Raw genomic sequence first — 23,365 nt, forward strand, 5'->3', positions numbered from 1 at the left:
GTAGAGGGGATCTGCTAAGTGATAGCTTAGGTGCTCTCAGCCAAACCCATGACAGCATTTCATGGGCCCCACAACAGCGGAATACAGGCTCCACTCAAAATGCTATCATGTGATTGGCTGAGTGAATCACTTGGGGGGACCACTCGGAGAATGGGCAGGGTTCATTCTGAATTCATAAACACAAAGTGATTCTGAAACTGATCCAGATCAGAGTACGTTGCTCAGAAATAGATCCATATTGGGATGGATATACAGTAGCCATGAATATTGGCTGCTGATTGCTTTCGAGCTTGTGTGCCTTTGGTGCAGGGGTGTCAGCGGGTCGGGTTTGGTTCGGACCCAGGTGAAACCAGACTTGGACCAGATTTTTGGGTATGGCATTGGGTCTGTACCCAGGTCTACTATAAAAGAAACCATACCTGGATCCGATAAGAACTACATGAACCAGACCCGGACCATACCTGGTAAAATAATAAAATTTTTTATCGTTTTTACATTAAAAAATTGCAGGTCTTAATCAGAACTCGGGTTGGGTTCGGGTCTAGTATAAAATTTCATGAACTATACCCAGGTTCATGTATTAATCGGACCTTCGGGTCTGGACCCAGGTCTTAATCAGGTCTTCTTAATTGTCACCATACCCGGACCCTATAGGGTTTGGTCTAGTTCAGGTCCGGGTAAACCAGACCCGTTGACACCCCTACTTTGGAGTGCTTATAACCAGCCGTGAGGAGCATGTTTTTGTCCCAAACAAGTTAATTTTTTTTTTAGTTTGTAAAATATTTTTTTTATTTGGATGTGTGTTCCAGTTAGGGCTGGTAAATTAACGAGCCGAGCGAAAAGAACTTGTGTTTGGCTCGTTAAGGCTGCACCTCTGCTCACGTTCATCTTGTGAGCTCGTCACGAGCCGAGCTTTACGAGCTGATCACAAACTGGCTTGTTTTTTAAAAAGGTTATTTTTTTAAAGCTTAATAATATATAAAATATGTATGGAGCTAGATGTGGTTTATGAAATCTCATACCAGACCTGTGTCCAACTTAAGTTCCAACTAAGATTTGTAGTTTTCAATGTAAAAAATTAAAAAAAAATATTATTTTACTGGGCTCCGACTGGGTATGATATGTAATGCTCATAGGACTCAGGTGTGGTTTTTCCTATGATAGCTCCCGTCTGAACATGTCCCAGGTCCAGTACCGTACCTCAGAATCAGATCCATGTCCGATGAAGGTCCTACCTGTTGACACTAGTCTTGATGAAGCATGTATCACAGTATCAGTATTTATTTAGCTGTCTTTATTGCATAAATATGGGCCCAGTGCCCCCACCAAAATAAGGAGCCTCCATTTCGGGTCTTCGCCACTTACAGTGCCGGATAGTCAAGGGGAGAAACTGTGAAAGTAGGTCAGATTTGGTAGGATATTTGGATATGAATCTCAAAATGAAACTGAATGTGCATTTGGATCCGATATAACTTATATGTTTGAACCTTTCTGGATCTGCTTTCAGAATGTTTTGTTGGATATGTATTTGAATCAGGATCGAATCCAATGCATTAGCACTTGTTTCCAATTAGGGCTGGTAAACCAGCTTTACGAGTCAAGCTTGAATTGTTCAAGTTTGGCTCATTCTTGTGGTGAGCCAAGCCGAGTTTGAGCTTATAATCAACCCGAGTTAGAGCCAGCTCGTTTATACAAAAATACATTGTATTTTATCTGGAAGAAATATGATTACAAAATAATTCATGTAAAATACATCTAAAAACTATTTCTGAGCCGAGTACCTATTGTATATATTCAGCTTGCTGAGCCTACTTTACGAGTTTGAACAGCTCTTCATGAGCCGAACATGAACGACTCGGCTTGTTTTCCATCCGTATTCCCAACCTTTTTTTTTCAAGATCTACTGTTACCAAATAAAATTAAAATCTGAGTTTTACTACGTCAGATATAGTTCAGATCAGGATCTACGGTTCAAAATTCGGATCTACCATGACGCTCTACCAGCAACAAAAAGGACAAAAACTTTTGTGCCCCTATTTGAGATGCAACCAAACAAGCAATTGTGAATGGACCCTGGGCCAGTCCAGCTCGATCTAGGCCCACCGATGTTGGGACGAACTGTTTGGGCCATCTAGTAAACAGATGGGGCCTAATAGGGGCGCAAATGGATCAGCTTCACTCAATAGTCATAGCTCCAATTTGGGGTTGACACCTTATTTCCGGATATAAATCCTAAAAATAAGATCTGAATGTGTATTAAAATCAGATTTGGATTTGCTTACTTGGATTATTTTTGGATTCAGATCAAAGTCATATAATTGTACGTTGGATCGTTGTTTGGATTCAGGTTCAAGCACAATCCGGCCCATATCCAGTCCGTTTGCACATCTAGGGCCTAATCTGACCTCATGAATGCATGAAATTCTCCACCCTCTGCTTGATACGGTAGTAAGCATGTCGATTAGGCAGAATGAATAACCTAAAGTGACCTCCTAGACCCAACTGGACTTGGTTTTATGGATCTATTGGTCTGGTTGAATTTACAAAGCTAGACTTGGTTGTTGGGGCCCGTTACTTAAAACCCAACCCACATAACTCCAACCATAGGCCAAATGCAGAGCCCAAAGTGACCTCTCTAGACCCAACTGGACCTGATTTTGCGAATCAGTTGGTCTGGTTGAATTTACAAAGCTAGACTCGGTTATTGGGTCCATCACTACAAAACCCAACCCACACAACTCCAACCCGTTTTTGCACTTAACACCACATAGTTCTTTGCAGTTTCTATATGAACTGATTCAAACAAACTATTTTATTAAAGTGGCTTGTATCATTGTATGTGAATCAAGAAGGACACGACGCAAACACAGCCCCACCCGGTTAACATCCAACCTGACTGAGAACCAGATCATTACAAACTCAATCTGTATTAGCACGAACTGTTAAAAAACCTGATCCAGGTATATATTCCATGTAATATACCCAACCCAATATGGACTTAAATCCAAGCTACCCATGTATAGGGCTGGTAACCGAACCGAGCAACTCATGTCTCAGCTCGGTTCAGCTCATCCCAAGTTTGTTTCTGTTCGGTTCGTTTGAATGGCGAGCTGAGCATGAGCTCGATCGTTATATATAGCCGAGTCTGAGTATGAGCACAGGGTGTTCGTTTTGGCTTGGCTCGTATAGGCTCATTTAGATAGTTTATATAGACAAGTTGGGTGGTTGGGTACACACTTGCATCCAACAAGTTGAGGGTTCTATTCTAACTATGAACTCTTTGATAAAAAATAAATTTTTTTATTTAGGCAAGCCAGCTCGGGCTCAGTTTGTTTGGGTTGGGCCCGTACGAGCTGAGCTTGGCTCAGCTTGCATGAGCCATCCGAGCCTAGCCCCTAACAAACGTTTTTATGGGTAAAATCTCGTTTTTCAAAAACTTGCAAAAAATCGAAATTTTTTCACAAATCTCACATTTTTTTGGTAAAATCTTGGAAAGAAAAAAATAAATTAAAAAATCTAAAATTATTTTTTTATAAGAAAATATTAATAAAAATTATTTAAAAATAAAACACAGTTTTTTCATGATAAATAACTGTTTAAGACATACATATCGCGTTTAAAATCATGGTATTTATGTTTTTTTCACAAATTGCGCAATATTTTGAAAATCTCGCAAGAAACTTTCAGGCAATTTCTCGCGATATTATCGCAGGATTTTCATATAACTCGCGATATTTGTCACTATGCTGGCAGCACACAATGCAACTAATTTATATATATATATATATATATATATATATATATATATATATATATATATATATATATATATATGTGGTATCTACGAGCCCTGAATCCGGTGGTGACCAGCCTGTATCCATCCATCTCCATTAATTGCTCTCAGCTGCCTCTTATTACTTTATATTCTCTTATCATTCCCACTCCTCGTTTTCAGCGACGTCAAAGGGTGGGGTCTGGTACTGATACATGGTCAATCAATCACCCCTTATCTAGATTGCTCTCATTGTCTCAAACCTATTTTTACTATGTACATTACCACCATATCCAATTCTGATCCAGATCCAAATCTACTGGTCATGCTGTTTAAAATTTGGTTTTCCAATATACCATGGTCCGGACCAAGGCCTTTGGAACCCAAATCCGATAAGGGCAAATAGCTAACCAGGTGAGGGCTTTGACCAAGCGCTTTGTATCCGTATCAGAATATGTTTCCATATCTGAATCAGGCACATTTAATCACATGATATTCGGTAGTGCCCCATCCGACCCGGATCCGACCAGTCTACAGTCTCTGCTAGTTCTGGATCTCGGGTCTGGTGTGCTAATCCCGCTTAACGGGAATCCGGAAACGTGGTCATCCCTCAAACCCGCGGGTGACCATCTCAGACTCGTGCCACGTGCTCGCGTCGGCTCGAGGTAAGCACGTGCCGTCTGCACCCAAAACACGCTCTTCCGCACGTGTCATCCCAAAGAGAGAGAGAGAGAGAGAGTGTGTGTGTGTGTGTTTTTATTAGTCGGTGGAAGCAGAGCAAGATTTGGAGAGAGAAGAATGAACGCGACGGATCGGCCGGAGTACGAGTTCGTGTGGCCGCCGGGGACGACACCGACGGCCGCTCCGGCCCGACCGGCACCGGAGCTCAGCCCGCCGCTCATCGCCATGTTTGCGGTCGTCGCCACCGCCTTCCTCGTCGTCGCCTACTCCCGCCTCATCTCCAAGTACATCCTCCCCGCCTTCGCCCGCCTCCTCCGACTGCTCCGGCGGTGGCGGCGGCCCTCCGCCCCCTCGGATGACGGCTTCGGCGCCTCCCCCTCCCACGACTCGTCGCCCTTCTTCCACCCGACTCTCTCCTCCTACGGCCTGGACGAATCGGTCATCAAGACGATTCCCCTACGCGTCTTCGCCAAGGGGAAGCGGCTCGTCGACGGCAGCCACGACTGCGCCGTCTGCCTCCTGGAGTTCGACTCCGGCGACTATCTACGGGTCCTCCCAAGATGCCGCCACGCGTTCCACGTCGACTGCATCGACATCTGGCTCCGGTCCCACGCCAACTGCCCCCTCTGCCGCGCCGGAATATTCCACCCAGATTCCCCCTTCGTCCCGGTCATGGCTTCCCGGATACGCCCGAGCCTCGACGACGGCATCCTCCGAGACATCATCATCGAGACCGAGACGCGTCCCGATCCGCCGGCGGCGGAGGCCAGACCTTCCCCCTTCTCGAGCACCGCTGCCTCGCCGGACCCGTCCAAGAACGACGCCGGAGACGACGCGGAGGTTCCGGCTACCGTCCGGAACTTCGGGTTCCTTAAGAGGTCGTACTCCTTCGGCTTCGAGAGCAACATCGCGACGGAGCGGCTCGTCCTGGAGGCCGCGACGGCGTCGCCGTGGAGGTACCGTCGGAGCGGCGGTTTCTGGGGGAAGCGCCCGTCTCCCTTCGGCCTGAAGCCATCGGTCTTCTCCTTCCGCCACCTCAAGTCGCCGTTTGTCCGCCGTAGGAGCACGTCTTCTCTGGGCGGCTTCTTCCCTCTCTCTGAGTCGCGGGTCCACGATGGCGCCTCCTCCTCGTCTCGGCGCTGCAAGTCGATGACGAGCCCCATGTTCGTGCGGTCTGTCGCCGCCTTCTCGTCGAGCCGTCTGAGATCAGGCGACCCGGAGGCTCTATTATCGCCGGAGAGATTCAACCGGCGGTAGAACCAAACCGAGGTGCTGCTGCTTCCTTGTGCGTAGCAGAGGAGGAGGAACGGTTTCCGCCACCAGCGGAAGAGGTAGTTTCCGGAGGGGACAGAGTCATAATGGGCGTAGCGTGCCGAATTTAATGTTGCGTCTGGTTGGGGCTCGCTTTTAGCTTCAAGCATTAAATGAGGATGGTGCGCGCATTGATTTCTCGGGAGGGAACGCATCAATGCGACCGGTCCTATCCTACGAGTGCTACCGTGAGGTATAAAAATACGAGAATCTGTCTTTGCACTCTCTTTTTCTTACGTTTACCACACGTGCCCTGGAACGTAAACAGAAGATTGCCACTCATTGAAGGCTAAAAGTGTCATTTCGTCGGAGGAAGAGAGAACGTTGGTAGGGCGGTGATGTTGACGAGACTTTGCATGCACTGGTCGAGCATGCATTCATGTGTTGCAGCGATCCTGCGTACGACATTCATCAGATCTTTTTCCCCTTGGGAAGCCTAAAACGGTGCGCTTCTCTATGCGTTCCTGTGATTGGCGTGGTCCACTGGAGAACCGAGCCGAGCTGTGTGTGGTTCGAGAGCTCAAGCTCGGTCCGTTTTTAAGCTGGTTCGGATCTTGAAACTTCACAAACTGCACTATCTGGGACTTATTGCAGGTTGGTCATTGGTTGTTCATGTGCCAAGCTGGGTTCTACTCGCTATTGTGGTTTGGCCTTGCTTTTTTGCATATGTTTTGGTCTTGACTCTTGAGAACAATAGCCTTGGTATGGAGTAATAAAACTTATGGATTGTCCAAACTTGGATGTTAACGGTAAATGCTGTTGGATAACCTTCGTGGTCTGAATTCTGAAAGCGTATATAGGGTTCGAAATTCGAACTGCTGTTAACTGTTTTGCTGATTCATCAATGGGGATTCGATGTTTGGGAACAACGTTTTGTCAAAACGTGGGTGATGGGGAGGGTTTTGGCAGCTCTGAGACCCTCCCCAATGCAGTGATTCAATCCTCACATCGAGAGGTGGGTTTTGTGGATTTCATGGATGGACTCCCTGCCCGACACCTTGCTTGATGCCCTAGGTAGCCATCTTCCCTCACTCTTCAACCTCACCCCCTCCCCACCTCACTTTGTCCGACCGGCCATTTCCCGGGCGGTGGCTGGCTGGAAAAGGCCATAAAATTTTCTTGTTTTTTTCAGGTTTCAAGGCCAGTTTTTTGTTGCCCACACCGGCTGGCACCAGTGGCGGAGCCACATTATGGCCGGAGTGGAAAACTCTCTCAAGGGTATCGTGCCCACATTAGAGGTGCCATCAAGGTAGGCACCACCCGAGCCCATCCACGATGTGTGTCATGTCCCCCGACCCTCTCTCTCTCTCTCTGTGCCCTCTCGACCCCACCTTTCTCTCTGAACACCACCAGACCAAAGGACGACTTCGGCCATTCGCCGTCAGGTGGCACCACTGCCGAGGTCCTTTCTCTTTGAATTTAGACTCTAGCCGGGGTTAGGCGTGCTGCCTGTATGCGTGGCTGCGTCCGAGACCGTCTGCCATCCGGCCGTCTCTCCAGTACGGTGGACGTTTAAACTTATTGCGCCTTTTTCATGGTTAAGGATTTCGAGAATATTTTGGTTTTATTAATTAGCACATGAAATTAATAATGATGTTTGTTAAGACTTATTATTTAGGGTTTATTTATTTATTTTTAAATAATTGCATATCAATAATTAAGTTCAAGGGTTTTTTTGTATTTTTTTAATTAACATTTAGTTTTTTTTAATCGGATAAATATTTATTAGTTATTTTTGTATTTTTTAAATCAACAATAAACATGATTTCACATACTTGATTTTAGTCAACAGTAAGCATGCTTAATTGTAGTTAGAAACTTATTATTTTAGGTTTTTTTTTTCAATTAATATATACATGTGAATAATGTTTGATTAGGATTTTTGTTGTTATTTTTTTTTAATGGCATGAATCATGAATATTTCATTAGGTTTTAGAGGTTTTTCTGTTTTTTTTTCTATTAGCATTTAGGTACTTTGTTTTTTCTTTTCAATCAATATTAAACTTGAATCCACATGATTGATTTAGTTATAAACTTAGATTTTTATAGTTTTTTAATTATTATATATATATGTGATATTTGTTGCGGTTTAAATTTTAGGTTTTATATTTATTTCTTAAATAACATAAATATTTAATTAGATTTTAGGTTTTTTCCTTTTTTTACTGTGCATTTGTGCCCACCCTAATTTAGATTCACAACCATTTACCGGCCGGTGGGTGGCTTGGAAATCTCCAGCTTATGACTTTTTTGTGTTTTTTATTATTTTATCTTAATTTTTGAGTGGTCGGCCATTTCCCAAACAGTGGTTGGCTATGGCCGGCCATGTTTATTTTCTTAAAAAAAAAATTCTAAGTTTTTTTTCCCGTAGATACAACAGAGCAAAAGGTGAATATGAGAAGCATGTTTGGTAGCCAATACCAATTCCTTGTATTGGCAAAACCACTTGAAAACCAAAAAGAGTTTGCAAGACTAATGGAATTGGCAGTAACATAATTTTCTAAACTCATGTTTTTACCAAAGCATTGGAGCCACTTTTCCCATCTCAATGCTAGATTCCTAAACACAACCTTAGCAGTGTTTAACTATTGAAATAACACATCATAGAAAAAGGGAGCAATTTTGGCAAAGTTTTGTATTTTGAAGAAAAAAACATCAAGAGTAAATTTTCAAATCACCAAACTTTATATTTATGGTTTTTGGTTAAATGTGATGGTAATTTTTTATCCTTAAATAAAAATTATCTAATTTTATGTCAAAACCAATACTTTCAAATACATTTTAATCATTATTTCAATAAGTTGAATGATGGTAAAATTAATATAGAACATTGAATATTTAACAGGCTCTCTCTCTCACACACACACATATACCAAGAAACAAAATTGATAAAAAAACGATGTATGAAGTGGAAGCCAGAGGCGAAACAAGGGTTGTAAATTGTTTATACAAATGCACCAAAAATGAAAAGGACACACGTAGAAAGCATAAGCGCACGCCAAAGCAAATAAAAAATAACGTGAACATGAGTATAAAACCTTATAAGATCAACATGCAAGCTTGTTTATATATAAAAAAAAAGTAGGAAGTGAGGGAAATGTACAAGGATAGGAAAATGTTAAGAAAAAAAAAATTTTGAGGAACAAGCAGGAACTAAGCTTCCCATTAAAGTAAATCAAGTTTCTTATATTTTGGAAGCAGGTTTCCCAATGCCTCACATTTTTTTATTGAAGCAAAGAGTTTTTTAGTTTTGAAGTGTGATTCGCCATGTAGCTACAAGTTTCCAGTATCTGTGATAAAATGTTTGCTACTCTTGTAAGGAACTTTCTAGTGAAAAAATATAATATTTTCAAAATTTTAGTTTTGCTTTCATATCTAACCCTTGAGATGTGATTTATGTATTATGTTTAGTAGAAACTAACCTTTGGATCATGTTTTTCTGATGTATCTGTTAGATTTTACTAGGGTGAAAAAAAATGATAGCCTGCAATGTAACAATTTTTTAAGCCTCAACAAAAATTGTGCGAAAAAACTATAATTAAAGGGTCAATTTTTATTATTTTGACCATGCTTAACACATCTATGAGGTCATATTTGGTCAAAGCAACCTCTCCCTATGAGTTTTATTTAAGGGACCCTTACTCACAAGGGTAGCAAATGATATATATATATATATATGAGAGCTGAACATATTAAGCCCCATTTCTCGTTCTGCCCCATAGGTTTTAAGTGTTTTATGATAGATCTGAATAGTTGGATGTGTTTTATCACAATTGATTTAATCACTGGAAATATACTCTTGGATCATGTTTTTTCAATGAAAAAATATACTTTTATGAGTTGAGAAAAACTGGTACCTTTATAGCCATTGATTTTGGATCACCCAAAAAACTTGTATATCCAAAAGCAGGTTCCTACTAAACAAAACCTATAGATCATATCTACCGTGTTAGATGTGAGAAAAAATACTTAAAACTATAATTTTTAAGGGGGCCTAAGAGACCTAACCAAAAAAAGGGCCTAAAGAAAGCATTACTCTCTCTCTCTCTCTCTCTCTCTCTCTCTCTCTCTCTCTCTATATATATATATATATATATATATATATATATATATATATATATATATATATATATATATGTGTGTGTGTGTGTGTGTCTATTGTAAAACAGGTAAATATTCGCTAGTAAGGAAGGTATTGAATAATGAATTAAAAACTAACAAATACATGGATGACACTAACTTTTGGCACTATTATGTATTTTGGCCGAGATAGAAAAAATGTGACAAGACTAGCCAATTCGTGACTCAAAATATAACAAATTTGGTCAATTGATTTTTTCTTGACTATTTTTATCCTTTTGTCACCTGAAAAATTAGGCACCGTGGTCAAAGCACTTGTCTAAGTTGTTGCCTAAAAAATTGAGGCGCCATGCAAGTTGTGGACTGAAAAAATCAGGCACCATGTAAATTGTTTTTTGAAAAAATCAAGAGTCATGACTTCAACTATACAAAAGAGAAGAATTGTTAAGAAAACAATAAATTGAACATGCTTGTTATATTCTTTAGTTTGTGGTTAGTTATGATATACATACTTACCAAGAAACAAAATGGATGCCAGAAGCGATGCGTGAAGTGGATGCGAAGAAACGAGTGATAAAAAGTGGAAAGTGGAATATGGTTATGAAGTGATTATGCAATTGTATGAAAAAATGAAAAGAAAATAGATAAAAAGCAATACAAAGTGTAGGTTGAAGCAAATAAGAAAGGACATGAACACAAATATAATTCGATATAAAACCTACATGTAAGCTTGTTATAAAATATATATAATTTTCTAATATGAAAAAATGAGAAGTGAGGAGAAAGTGAATGAAAAGTGACACCTATTTAAGGAAGCTAAATGGAATCCATTTGAGACATGAAGAGGAAGTGGATTTTTCCCTAAAGAAATTCAAGTTTTCTATATTTTGGAAGCGTGTTTCCCAAATCTTCATCTCCTATGAAGGAATCAAGGAGTTTTTTCACTTCCAAAGCAAGCTAAGGGAAGCCAGTTTCTCCATGTAACAAGAAGCTTCCAATAACTATGGTCCCAACTAAATTGATGTGTAAGTTGCAACTACTCAATCCAACCAACCATGTAAATGCATTCAACACAGTTTATTTGCTAGCGATAGAACCTTGGGTTGTGTTTGCCTGGCCTAAATATAAAAATGTTTGGTCATGAAGTTGACGCATTGAAGCTAGTGAAAAAACACCTTCATGTTGCAATCACATGAAAACCATATTTTAGAAAAAATAATAAAATATAAAAAAGAAGCGATTTTTACTCAATAATTTCGTTCCCTTGCTATCAGCAGATAGCGAAATTATTACTTAAAGAAGTTCCTTTGCAATACATGAATTGACAATTTTAAAGAAGATGCATCTTGATCATAGTGACAAAAGTTAAAAATGGCAAAATATTGTTTTTCAAAAACTTGTGAGAATTTGAATTTTTTTCATAAATCTTGTATTTTTTTGGCAAAAGCAAGGCAATAAAAAACAAAATTAAAAATATAAAGCATAATTTTTATAAGAAAATATTAATAAAATTTATTTAAAAATAAAAACACGGGTTTTTATGAAAAATAGCTGTTTAAAATGTAAATATCGTGTTTAAATTATGGTAATTATGTTTTTCATAAATATCATGATATTTTAAAAATCTTGGGAAAAAATGCCGCTTTAAACTTTCGGGCAATTTCTCGCAAGTTTTTCATAGATCTATATTTGTCACTATGGTCTTGACAAGCTGACTGGTAAATGAAAAGGATCGATGGTAATATGGTTGAAAAAGCAGGTGGTACTCTTAATCGCAATAAAGGCTCTCACGATAAGCGAAACAGGTTATATGTTACCCCCCCCCCCAGGGCATCTCATGCTCGGGGGTCCCAAAAAACACCACGTATTTAAGCATTTGCGTCTTGTATCCCCATGTTTGTCAGCATTAATTAGCGTTGGAGTTTGATGTGATTGCAAAGACTTAAGTACCCTCTCCTCCATTGGTGCAAAAAAAAATGACGATTCAAGAAAAGGAGTGGTTGTAAAGACTTAAGTGCCCCGAAGATGATTATTTAAGACTCAGTCTCTGCACTGCAGGATTATCCGAGAAAGAAATCTCCCCTGGAGGAGGCCATGAACATCAACCCTCTCACTCTCTCTCTCTCCCTTCTCTTTATGCTTCTGTGTACATCCAACAGAAGATCCTACATTGCTCCATCAAGCACCGACTGACCTGCACATTGATTATTGTGGAGCCTGATTCAGAGTTTTTACCCTTACAAGAGGAGGGTTTGGGGGCTCCTCCCAGCGTGGGTAGCATCATTCAACTAAATGAGTTGTGGATCCTGATTTAAAGTTTTTACCCTTACAGGAGATGTGTCTTGGGGCTCCTCCCAGCGTGGGTAGCATCATTCAACTTGAAGAGTTGTGGAGTCTGATTAAGAGTTTTTACCCTTACCGAAGAGGGGTCTGAGGGCTCCTCTCAGCGTGGGTAGCATCATTCAACTTGATGAGTCGTGGAGCTTGATTCAGAGTTTTTGCCCTTACAGGAGGAGGGTTTGGGGGCTCCTCCCAACGTGGATAGCATCATTCAACTTGATGAGTTGTGGAGCCTGATTCAGAGTTTTTGCTCTTACAGGAGGGGAGTTTGGGGGTTCCTCCCAGCGTGGGTAGCATCGTTCAACTTGATGAGTTGTGGAGTCTGATTCATAGTTTTTGCCCTTACAGAAGGGGGTTTGGGGGCTCCTCCCAGCGTGTGTAGCATCATTCAACTTGATGAGTTGTGGAGCCTTATTTAGAGTTTTTTCCCTTACCGGAGGGGGGCCGGGGCTCCTCCCAGCGCAGTGTTTGATGGAGCAATGTAGGATCGTCTGTTGGATGTGCACAGAAGTAGAAAGAGAAGGGTGAGAGTTGATGTTCATGGCCTTCACCAAGGGAAACTTTTTGCCTCCCTTGATTTCTTCTCTATATAGAGAGAGAGAGGGTTTTACAGTGTTTTACGAAGAAGAAAGAAGAAGAAGATGACGATGAAAAGTTTAAACAGACATTTTTTATGGCTTAGGTTTGTTTCGCAGAATGACCATCGGATCGCCGGCTCACCATCGAATTGTCGGCTCACCATCGGCGAAACGATTAAGGTTTGTTTCGTTGTGTAGACTTTGAAGAGTCAACATCATCCTCGACTTTCTGGATGGAGGACTTGTTTGTCCTTTTTTTGAACCGTTTGTTTTTCTTTTTTGAATGAAGGGCATTTTTGTCATTTTCTCAAATCATCGTTTTATGAAAAAAATAGCAAAAAAGAGTACTTAAGTCTTTGCAACCACACCAGACTCCAATGCTAAGTGATGTCAAAATACACGGGGATACGAGCCTCATGTGCTTGTATACGTGGTGCTCATTCAGACCCCCGAACACAGACGTGGGATTCAGTGAATCATCGGGGGAGAACATACACCACCCTCCCCATGATAAGTGGTCGCACTTGAACCTGGGGTCTTTATCCCCACCCAAAAGTTGGCTCATAAGGTGAGACTAGCAATGAAGAGGTGGTTGCTAAAAGGGAGTATTACTATTAAAAAATTCTTGATCATTTGTTTGTATAAAGATAAAACCAACCCATCTTGAAAGCTACCCTCGGTATTGTCTTTCAACTTTTTGTAGCAGAGTACTAACCTCTACGGGGTCACCCCTTGGCCAGCAAGGTGGTTGTGAATAGGATTGTCAATGGGCCTGGTTTACCCGGACCCAACCCGAACCACCCTATAGGGTTCGAGTATATGGTGATAAATAAGAAGACCCGATTAAGACTCATCTTTGGATTCGAAGGTCTGATTAATACATGGACCCAGGTATAGTTTATGAAATTTTATACCAGATTTGGACCTGACCCAAGTTTCGATTGAGACCCACAAATTTTCAATGTAAAAATGATACAACATTTGGTTTTATCAAGTATGGTTCAAGTTTGGTTCATGTAATTCTTATCAGGTTTGGGTATGGTTTTTCTTAATGTAACAATAGAGATTTTGTTTTAGTTTTAACTTTTAAAATCGATTTTATATTCAGGTAAAACTTGAGAGTCTAAGTAGACTAAGTGGTGTTTTGAACTCAAACCAGGGCCTATGAGAGGCTCAGAGGGGCTACGCCTAGCCCAGTGGGGTACCATGTATGGTTAGAGTAGTTCACAGGGGTTCAAGGGTGACACATGGCTATTTTGGATCCTGGATGAGTTAAGTTTGGATCTAGTGTTGATTTGAATATTATATTTTGATATGGATCTTTAATTTGGTCTTGAATTTGGATCTTTTTGTTTGGTTCCTAGATCCAACACAACTGAAGATTGGATCTGGATCAAGTTTTGAATTTAGATTGGGTTTTGGATTTGAATCATTTTTTAATCTGAACCCAAGTGAGATCCATTCCAGACTTTAGAGATTTCATTAGAAGGTCTTTTAAAACCTGAGAGGATTCTAAAGAGGGTAGGACGCCCCCCTACTGGACCCCCAACTAATTAAATTAATTAGTTAGTAATTAAAATAAATTAGTGATTAATTAAATTAATTAATTATTTAATTAAGCGAGTTAGTTAGTAAAATTCTGAAATAGGACCCTTAGGGATGAGATTAGCTTACTTTGGTTAGTGTTGGACTCTAAGGAGGTAATGCCCCCCTCCCTCTCCTTTTGGTGGACTTTAAAAAAAAAAATGAGAGAGGTATTTCTCTTATTCTTCTTATTTTTTTTCTATTCTTTCTTCTTCTTCATTTTCTTTATTTCCTTCTTCTTAGAGCTTTTTTAGCAACCATTGAAGCTCTTCTAAGGTTCTAAGATAGGAGACGAAGACCGATCTACATTTGAAAACTTGATTAAGGTAGGATTCAACCTACGTGTAATATAGATCAAATGCAAATACATAAACCGTACATCTTGCCAATTCTACAGGTTGATTCATGGTGGATCAGATCTGGAATAGGTTAAAAAAAGGTTTTAAAAGTGTTTTTAATTCATTATCATGCTTTAAAACAGATTTAGAAAATTATTTTTTGTAAATCTATTTCTTGATGGCTAAACCGAGAAATTGGGTAACTCGAAATGCATAATTTTGTGTTCTTACATAATTTTAGATAGTTAAATCTTTGTTTCTAGTATAAATAAATGTATATTTGCTTTCTTGCATGTGTTTACATTATGAATCATGTATCTGCAAATATATTTTATGTGTTTCATGGTGTTTCACATGTTAGCATCTTAAACTAGTTATTTTATGCAAAAAACATCATTTATTTTGATAGTTTCAATTCCAAAGCATGTATAATGATCACATGATGTCTCTTTATAATTGTAGATGATGTTTAGATATTGTCCATGGGTTGATTCATAATTAAAAAATCATTATTTCATGAAGATGCTTGAGTTTTCTTATTTTTCTCATGATTTATATTATATTTTTCATATTTTCTTGATTTTTCTTGACCGATCCATCATAATTAAATAATTTTACCTCTCAAATCGAATCACCAATAGCCAAACCCTTTCATAGATACCTTTAAGACATTTGGAAGGTGTCTCAAAAAAATATTGAGCCTTATTAGTTGTACGAAAGTGAGGGTTATGGTTGTTGCAACCCAAGACAGAAATTCTATCATGCGTGCAGAGTGTTTCTTGATAGTCAGTTTTGCCAAAAATCTAATAAATTAATGATTTTTGAATTAATAGTTGATTCTTGGATATGTCATTCATATCATACGGACAGATCTAAAAAAAATAAAAGAAAAATATTTTTTATTCTCTGTAAATCTTGAAAGTTCACACAAATAGTGAAAGATTCAAGATTTTACAAAAAACCTAGATCTGAAACTCTCTCAAGCATGTTTCGGTCCAAAAAACCTAGAAAATTCATATGATAGAGTCTTTTGACAAACTCAAATGATTCTTAAAGTTAGCAAGCATACCTTTCACCAAAAAATTTGGGAGGACGGAATTCTTCTCGGATTGGGCTTGGTGGTTGCTTCTTTGGAAAGAAAGATTATGACAGGTTCTGTCAATAATAGAAAAATAGTTTTAGGTCCATGAATTTTCACGAGCAAACAAATTCATTTTTTTGAGATCTACCACTTGGAATTAAAATATAATATACTCTGACATGACGGTGAATTTTTACAGATTTGTATCTATTCATTTTGATGATTTTTCAGACCCATGAACAACATGCAAATTTTGATATTATACAGTTCTTGATTTTAGATAATATCTTAACTTGTAAAATTATGTTTCCAAAATCATGTGTTTGATTATGATATTAGATATTAATCATGCATATGTTAATGTAGAATTTGTCATAAATATGTTGTATATATACATTGAATTATTTGGGCATGATGGCATATGAGACTATATATTAAACATGAGAATTAGACCAAATGGTATGCATGATCATGCATGTGTTATTTTATGAAATTTATGTTTCATGTTAAATTGAAATGAGTTTCATTCATCATGGAGTGTGATATGTGGCTTGCGATATGTTGTAAGTCATGTGAAGCATGCATACATGAGGTTCGAATGCAAGTCAAGTTTGGTAGAACCTGTGGATTGCTTGTGAGTACCTAGTTTGGCTTTGATAAATATGTTTATGTACACACACTCTAACTATACTCTTTGGTATTCCTTAATGTGAGTACGTACCTTGAGATACTCTTGGGTACTCCTTAATGTGAGTACGTACCTTGAGATACTTTTAGGTGCTCTTTAAGTTGAGTACTTACTTTGAGTTAAGTTCAAATAAGCTATGTTAGGACACCTCAGTGATTGTGGGAGTTGTGAGTTTTTGTCTTGTGAGACCGTGGTTTGTTGAGCTGATCATAATGGAGCTTGGGGTTGTTGAACCTGGTGTTGAGTGCACCCAGTGTTATAGTTTGACTTAATATAAATAACACCTAATAGCTTATTTGTTCTAGTGACCTACCTTGGAGAGGGTAGGAGGTACACTCATCGACTGACATATTTTGGGGGCATTGATACCTTTTTGGCATTCAGTCGTCGATGTAAGGGTTGAGGCTATCAATTTATCTTAGGTAGACAGTCAGGATCTGAGAGTAGGAATCAATTGCTTGGACTAATGTAAGTTTCTCTCTCAATTAAAAATCATTTCAATAGATGTTTGTCCTGACTATTTGAATCGATGTGTTAATTAAAATACATAGCATAATAAACCTCCATCTGATTGTTAAGTTAGGATTAGGTCCTGAGTACGTACCCTTCACGAAAGAAAAGAAAAACAATACATTAGATCATGTTCACTAGTGGTTAAATTAATCATGAAATATTGGCATAAATCTCTATGCATGTCATGTATAATTTTTAATTCCTGCATATGTTGGCATACATGAATCCTTCGATTATTGTTTTGATGACTAATGATTATTCTGGTACAACACTTTATGGTAAGATTGAATTATTATGAAATCTTGCATGATTAAATTATTAGTGTTGTAATCATTAACTATGTTGGGTTTATATGCTATGACATGCTATAATTTGAGTGTTTTGATAAAAATGTATGTTTTATGAATTTGTATTCTTTCTATGCCTACGTGTAGAGTATTTTTCTACTAGGGTTGTGGCTAATGCTCATACATTTTAATATTTTAGGTAACGAATAAGATAGAGGATGATGACAGGAGGCTTGGGGCCGGTGGCGTCAAGAGACTTACATTCTTTTAGGCTTGTTGGAGGGACTAAATGATTTTATTTACTCTAATATTTTTTTTAATCTTGTAAACTCTAGTGTTTTAAAGGCTCATATTTGATTTATTGTAATTTAATTAATTATTTGGTTTATTTATTCTAATCTTTTGAGTGTTTGTTGGTAACTGTAACCCTCTCAAGGTTTAAACCGAATCTAAAAAGAGTTTTCGTTGTATTCTTAATAAATTGTGTAGAAAGATTTTTAAAAAAACTTAAATTTTTTGGTTTCAAAATTTAAAACGTTACACTTAAGATAGACCTGATTAGACTTGGGTCTGAGTCGGATACCATACCCAAAAATCCAATTCAAGTATGGTTCCACCTGAGTTCGAACCAAACATGACTCGTCGACACCCATATTTGTGAAGGTGTTGAGCGATGAAACCTCACTGGTGTATGGGTAAAGTGAGTCAAGTAAGACAAGGTGGTCGTGAGCCCCACCAAGAGTTTACATCCCATTAAGTGACGTGGTTACTGTTAAAAAAAAAATTAGCATCCAACTTCAAGTTGCGGCAGGTTGCCCCAAAGGGGTTTGGCGTAGTGGGACGAGACCTAGGCCATTAAGCAGGCGGTTTAGGTTCAAATTTCATGGGCGTCGCGGCAACTTAGTAGGGCAAAGGGTAAGCCCATAGAATTTTACGCCATCAAAACAGCAACCGTAACCGTAATTACGTCTGGCAAAGCCTGGCTAGGTCTTTGATCCTGTGAGTGGTTTCTTGGTGTAAATATCAAAACAAAAAGTTGCAGCGGGTTCAAAATACAGGACAAAGTGGACTACTCTCAGGTGAGAAAACATGCATATCGGGATCCCAAAAGGATAGTAGTGCATGTGGATGGGAAGGTAAGATGTTGATTGCAAAGGAATTCTTGGAAGTTGAAAGTTTAATCTACCCTTTGCTCTCTCGTCTTTGCAAGAAACGAGCCACTGGTTGCATTTGGTGTGACGCACTTTGAAGAGTCTTAAACTTTTTATTTTGCTTTGTTTTTCCCTTTTTCTCATGGAACCGAGAAATCACTTCCGAAATCAGAGACTTGATTGCGCTGGACTTTGTCCGCCATACTTACGGTTCCGGCACCGTAAAACCGTAGTGCCCTCCTCGACCCTAGCTAGGTAGCCCCCCGCTTCGCCTTAGGGAGGAAGAGTTGAACTAGGGGTGGGTGGATATCACTCTATCCACGAGCCTGAGGCCATGTGGGCAACCCTTTGGGGGTCAATGAAACCTATTTTAGTTTTGGATTTGTTAAATTAAACTCACATAAAAGCTTGGGTTTGCCACAATGGTTTGAGAATATTATTGGCCTTCCAATGTTGCGAGGGTACATGCAAAACACTATAGAGCGGACAAGGAACCAAAATTTAGCCCTTTTGTTGTCAGGTCGCCACAGTGACAAAATGTGTTGGATATAGTTACTTGGACCCAGGTTAAGTATATCCGAGCTTAGGAGGCATGATGTCGACATAAGTGAAAATAAACTGGGCCAAGACTCCAGTGGGGATCCGATGGCATATTTTTAGATATATAAACTAATTCAAGCCTCACTACATCTAAGCTAAATCAGCTTCAGATTTTGGCTTAAGATCCTTGGGTGAAGAGAAGGCGGTAATCATGATAAGGAAATTGAGGGCCTGTTTGGAATCTGCTACCCGAGATAGAATCACGTGAGTTTATGCATTTGAGGAAAATTCATTCTTTAGTGTAAATACAAAGTAGTAAGGGCCTCACTTCTCATCTCAAATACATAATCGCCCATCCCAGCTACCAGATTCCAAACAAGCCCTTTAAATAGCTAGGATGGGAGTTAATGGAAATGGTAAAAAGTTGGTCAAACTAACTTAGGGCCTGTTTGGAATCTAGGAACTGAGACAGGAGTTAATGCATTTGAGAAAAAGTTGGTCAAACTACCACCTGCTGGCTGTTTGGCTGGTAGATATGGGATGGGAGTTAATGCATTTGGGATGGGAAGTGGCATTGTCACTTCCTGAAATGCCACTTTCCATCCCAGCTAATAGTTTCCAATCAGGGCCGTAGTGGTGGACTTTTGGAAACTGATAGCTGGGACGGGGTGTTAATGGATTTGGGTTGAGAAGCGAGGCCTGCTCATGCTAAAGAATGAAATTGAGGTAGTGGGCAGATGCCACTTTTTCAAATGCATAATTTATATCCAATTATTTTGTTGGAAAAGCTGTTTATTTTGCATTTATTATGCGAGTCCCAACCCATATTTCTCATGGGCGTGTTTGTTTCACTTTTAATTTGTAGGAAAGAAGCTCTATTTTCTTTGAAAAAGCATAGAAAAGAGCATGAAACAAACATGCAAAGAAACCTACTGCGAGAGGGTTTGTTTCATAATCCGATGCGCCCACTTATCCAGAAAAGAGAAAGATATGCTCGAATTATACACAGCATGTACGCACTCCCAACGTTGCAAGAGATTGAAAGCACAAGGTCTGTCATTACTTTCACAATAATTGAGAAGAGAAGCACCAAAGAAGAGAGAGGACCTACTACTCGAGCTGAGCGTACCAGATGCCCTGGATCTTGACGTCCTTGGGCGCCTTGGATCCCAGGTCGGTGTCGGACGGTTGGATGCTCTCGAACACGCCGATGACCTCGCCGGACTCCGGCTTGCTCTTGGTGACGCTCAGCGTGATCTTCCCCGTCGACGACGACGCGTCCTTGATGTTCTCCTTCACCAGCTCCTCCTCGTCACCCCTCCCTCCGGCGGGGAGCGCGACGGCGTTGTCGTATCCGGCGGAGCCGCCCCGTCCCTTGGGGTCGAGGAACGAGGAGCCGCGGTAGGAGGGGACGAGAAACTCGCCGCTGAAGCTGTCGGGCTTGCCGGAGGCGACGAGCTGCTTGATGGTGAAGAGGAAGGGGACGCGCTCGCCGCCAGGGAGCTGGACGGTGACGGCCGCGTAGTCGATGCCGTCCTTCTCCTCGAACTTGACGGAGCCGTCGGAGGAGACCTCGAAGGGGCCCTCGATCTCGTCCAGGGTGTAGGTGAGTCGGGTCATGAGCTTGGTCCTCTGAAACTCCGGGGGAGCGTTCTTGCTGACGCCCTCGGCCTTGACCGTGAAGGCGGTGGGCTCCAGGCACAACTTCTTCAAGTTGTACTTCCCGGCCTTGAAGCCGAAGGACTCGACCCCACCCTCGATGGTCGGGCACTGGTTCGCCGTCCCCGTGCCCTTCACCTCCATGTACGTCTTGCTCTGTATCTCGTCGTACGTCAGCCGCTTGGGCACCCCCTCTGCACTCGCCCCCTGCCATCAATTATACCATGGTTGCAAACCCAAGAGAAATAAATCAAACTAAACCTTAATATAAAAATAGCTATAAATTTAACCAAGAAATTAATCAAACAGTTAAGAAAATAATAAACAAAAATATATAGAATTTGAAACTTTTGGTAATTCTGGTTCAAGAAAATGGTCAGTTTTCTCAATTAATTCCGACATAATTAAATCTTGACTACTTTACTGGTCCAAGTTTCAAAAGGTAATGGGGGTTATAAGATGGCTACTTAATTCAAACTAATTTGGTGGGATATAATAATCCCTCTCATTAATCAACGATATCAACCATAGCCTCTGAAATTTTCATTATTTTGAAAAAGAGTTGCATTTTATTAACACTGTTTCTAACAATACTTCAAATAATAATAATAAAATTCTTGTAACTTAAAAAAAGCGAGTATTTAAAAACTGATACGCAATTCAAACCATCTTAGGCATATATAATTGCACCTTGATTAAAAGAACCACTGAATTTGGAAGATCCTGATTTATCTTGTTAATTAAAAAGACACCCTAGTATCGCCAAATAGGAAAATGATTGCGTGATCAGGTTGCTGATGCAGATGGGAAGGAGAAGGAGGAGTCTATCATCTGCACCATTCGATCCAAAAATTATCAAACCGGGAATTTACGTGGGACCCAGTCACCAAGCGCAATCACAGACCCATCAGAAGCAACACTAAATCAAGAGCATCATCCATGCTCATATAATCGTATATATTTTCTCCTTAATTGTTGTTTTTTAAGATAATTCAAGGGATCCAAACCCCATCACCGACTGCACATTGGCTGGCCTCCTGTTGGTAAAACCCTTGAGGTCTCCCTTGCCCACTGAAGATCACACCCAGCTTCGACCACGCGGCAAGGGATGTCACCCCTGGGTTTCGAACTAGCCCTTGCGGGCTTCGCCTTAATAATGGACAAATCTTAAATAACTATACATAGAAAGGAAGTGTCAAGGGGGGGACGGCCTACCGAGATGACCAAAGCCGAGGTGGCCAGAGCGAACCCGGCGATCTTAGCAGCATCGGCACACTTGTGAGCCATCTCTCTCAAGTCGTCTTGGACGGAGCAAGTGAGCCTGGCCGCAGCCGGCTCGTATCCAAAAGCCTTGGAGATGTGCGAGGAGGACCTCATGAGCAGGCTGGTCCGAGCCGAGACCCCCAGCTTGGTGGGCTGCATGAGGGTGGCTGCAGCTTGAAGAGATGCCGCCATCTTCTTTCTCTCTTTCCTTGGTCTTCTCCTCCCCCCTCTTCCTCTCTTCCCTCTAAGTTTTTATTCCTCTTTCTTCTCTTCTAGTGAATAAAATGGAAGAAAGAGGAGATTATTTCATGGAGCGGGGTGTATAGATGGATAAGAGGATGGATAAGATGCCATCCTATTGGTTGAGTTCAATATGTAAAGCTCACATGTGGCCACGTTTTTTTTTTTAGGTGTCTCCATATGGAGGGATATATTATACCACCCACTCATAGGTGAAAATGACCATAAATTTTTTATCCTTAGACTTGCTTTGTGGGCTGGGTGGAACTTGCGTTGGAGGGGCAGCTCTCAATCAAGTTGAGATCAAATGATCGGTTAAGTGACTTGGCTAAGTGCTATAGCCAATCACATGACAGCATTGCATGGGGCTCACAGTTATAGAGAGTGGACCCCACATTGAATGTGGCTATGTGTAGGGCTGGTAAACGGCCAAACAAATTGAACAGGGCATGTTCAGGCTCGGCTCATTTACTAGTGGATTGAGCTCGTGGCTCGGCTCGTGTTCATGTTTAGCTGAGCCGAGCTCGAGTCTGACTCATCCTTGAATGAGAAGAGCCGATCCGTAGCTGGCAAAACATCCATATTATTTATACATTATATATGCATTTTTATATATTATACTTGAATATATATATATATATATTTTTCATTCATCCTTTTTTTATATATTTTATGCATTCTTCCTTTTTATATATTACACAAAGTATATATTTTACCTGTACAAGCACTATCAAGCTGAGCCGAGCTGATCATCTTGTGTTGGGGCTCAACTCGAATAAACTAAACGAGCTGCTTGTGGCTTGGCTCACCAACTATACAAACCGATCACAAGCGAGTTCGTGACAAACCAAACTGAGTCACGTGTGATTGGCTATGGAACTTAGCCGCTCCCTGGATCTCTACTCCAGTCAGTCTGGTAGGGGCTGTGTGGGACTCGAAGATCAAAATGGGAGCTCTTATTGGCTTCAGTCCTGCCCAGAAACGCATTAGCCTGAAATGGAAGACACTTGAAAGCTTGTGTGCAAGACTTATGGACTCACTCAGAAAACAGCTCGACCTTGGTTCATGTAAAGAGTATCCATAACAACCGGGGGCCTAGGCCGCTAGGTGGGTGGTCTAGGTTCAAACCCCATGAATGTCACCTCTTGCACAAGCTGAAGCGTGATGACTCCAAGGGGGCGAGAGGTAAACCCTCAGAGTTTAAGAAGTACGGCAGGCAGAACCAGCACAACTAGGTCTATGATCTTAGGGTGGTTTCT

The 23,365-nt window shown here is 40.5% G+C and overlaps 2 protein-coding genes across 2 annotated transcripts; one reads left to right on the plus strand and one right to left on the minus strand.

The window, feature by feature from the left end:
- The first annotated feature begins 4,070 nt into the window (after nucleotides 1-4,070).
- Nucleotides 4,071-6,518, plus strand: LOC149841880 (RING/U-box superfamily protein). The gene has a single exon (XM_089998751.1). The coding sequence runs from the start codon at nucleotides 4,571-4,573 to the stop codon at nucleotides 5,708-5,710; it is 1,140 nt and encodes a 379-aa protein (XP_089854877.1). The 5' UTR covers nucleotides 4,071-4,570; the 3' UTR covers nucleotides 5,711-6,518.
- Nucleotides 6,519-19,982: 13,464 nt separating this feature from the next.
- On the minus strand, nucleotides 19,983-22,211 carry LOC149841881 (oxygen-evolving enhancer protein 1, chloroplastic-like). Its single transcript, XM_089998752.1, has 2 exons — nucleotides 21,819-22,211; nucleotides 19,983-20,810 (listed from the first exon to the last, which is right to left on the minus strand). Exons 1-2 carry the CDS (start codon nucleotides 22,056-22,058, stop codon nucleotides 20,055-20,057), a joined length of 996 nt encoding a protein of 331 aa, XP_089854878.1. The 5' UTR covers nucleotides 22,059-22,211; the 3' UTR covers nucleotides 19,983-20,054.
- Nucleotides 22,212-23,365: the final 1,154 nt, after the last annotated feature.

This window comes from Nuphar pumila, chromosome 3, assembly GCF_984573655.1.
Source record: "Nuphar pumila chromosome 3, dmNupPumi1.hap1.1, whole genome shotgun sequence".
NCBI classification, from domain to species: Eukaryota; Viridiplantae; Streptophyta; class Magnoliopsida; order Nymphaeales; family Nymphaeaceae; genus Nuphar; species Nuphar pumila.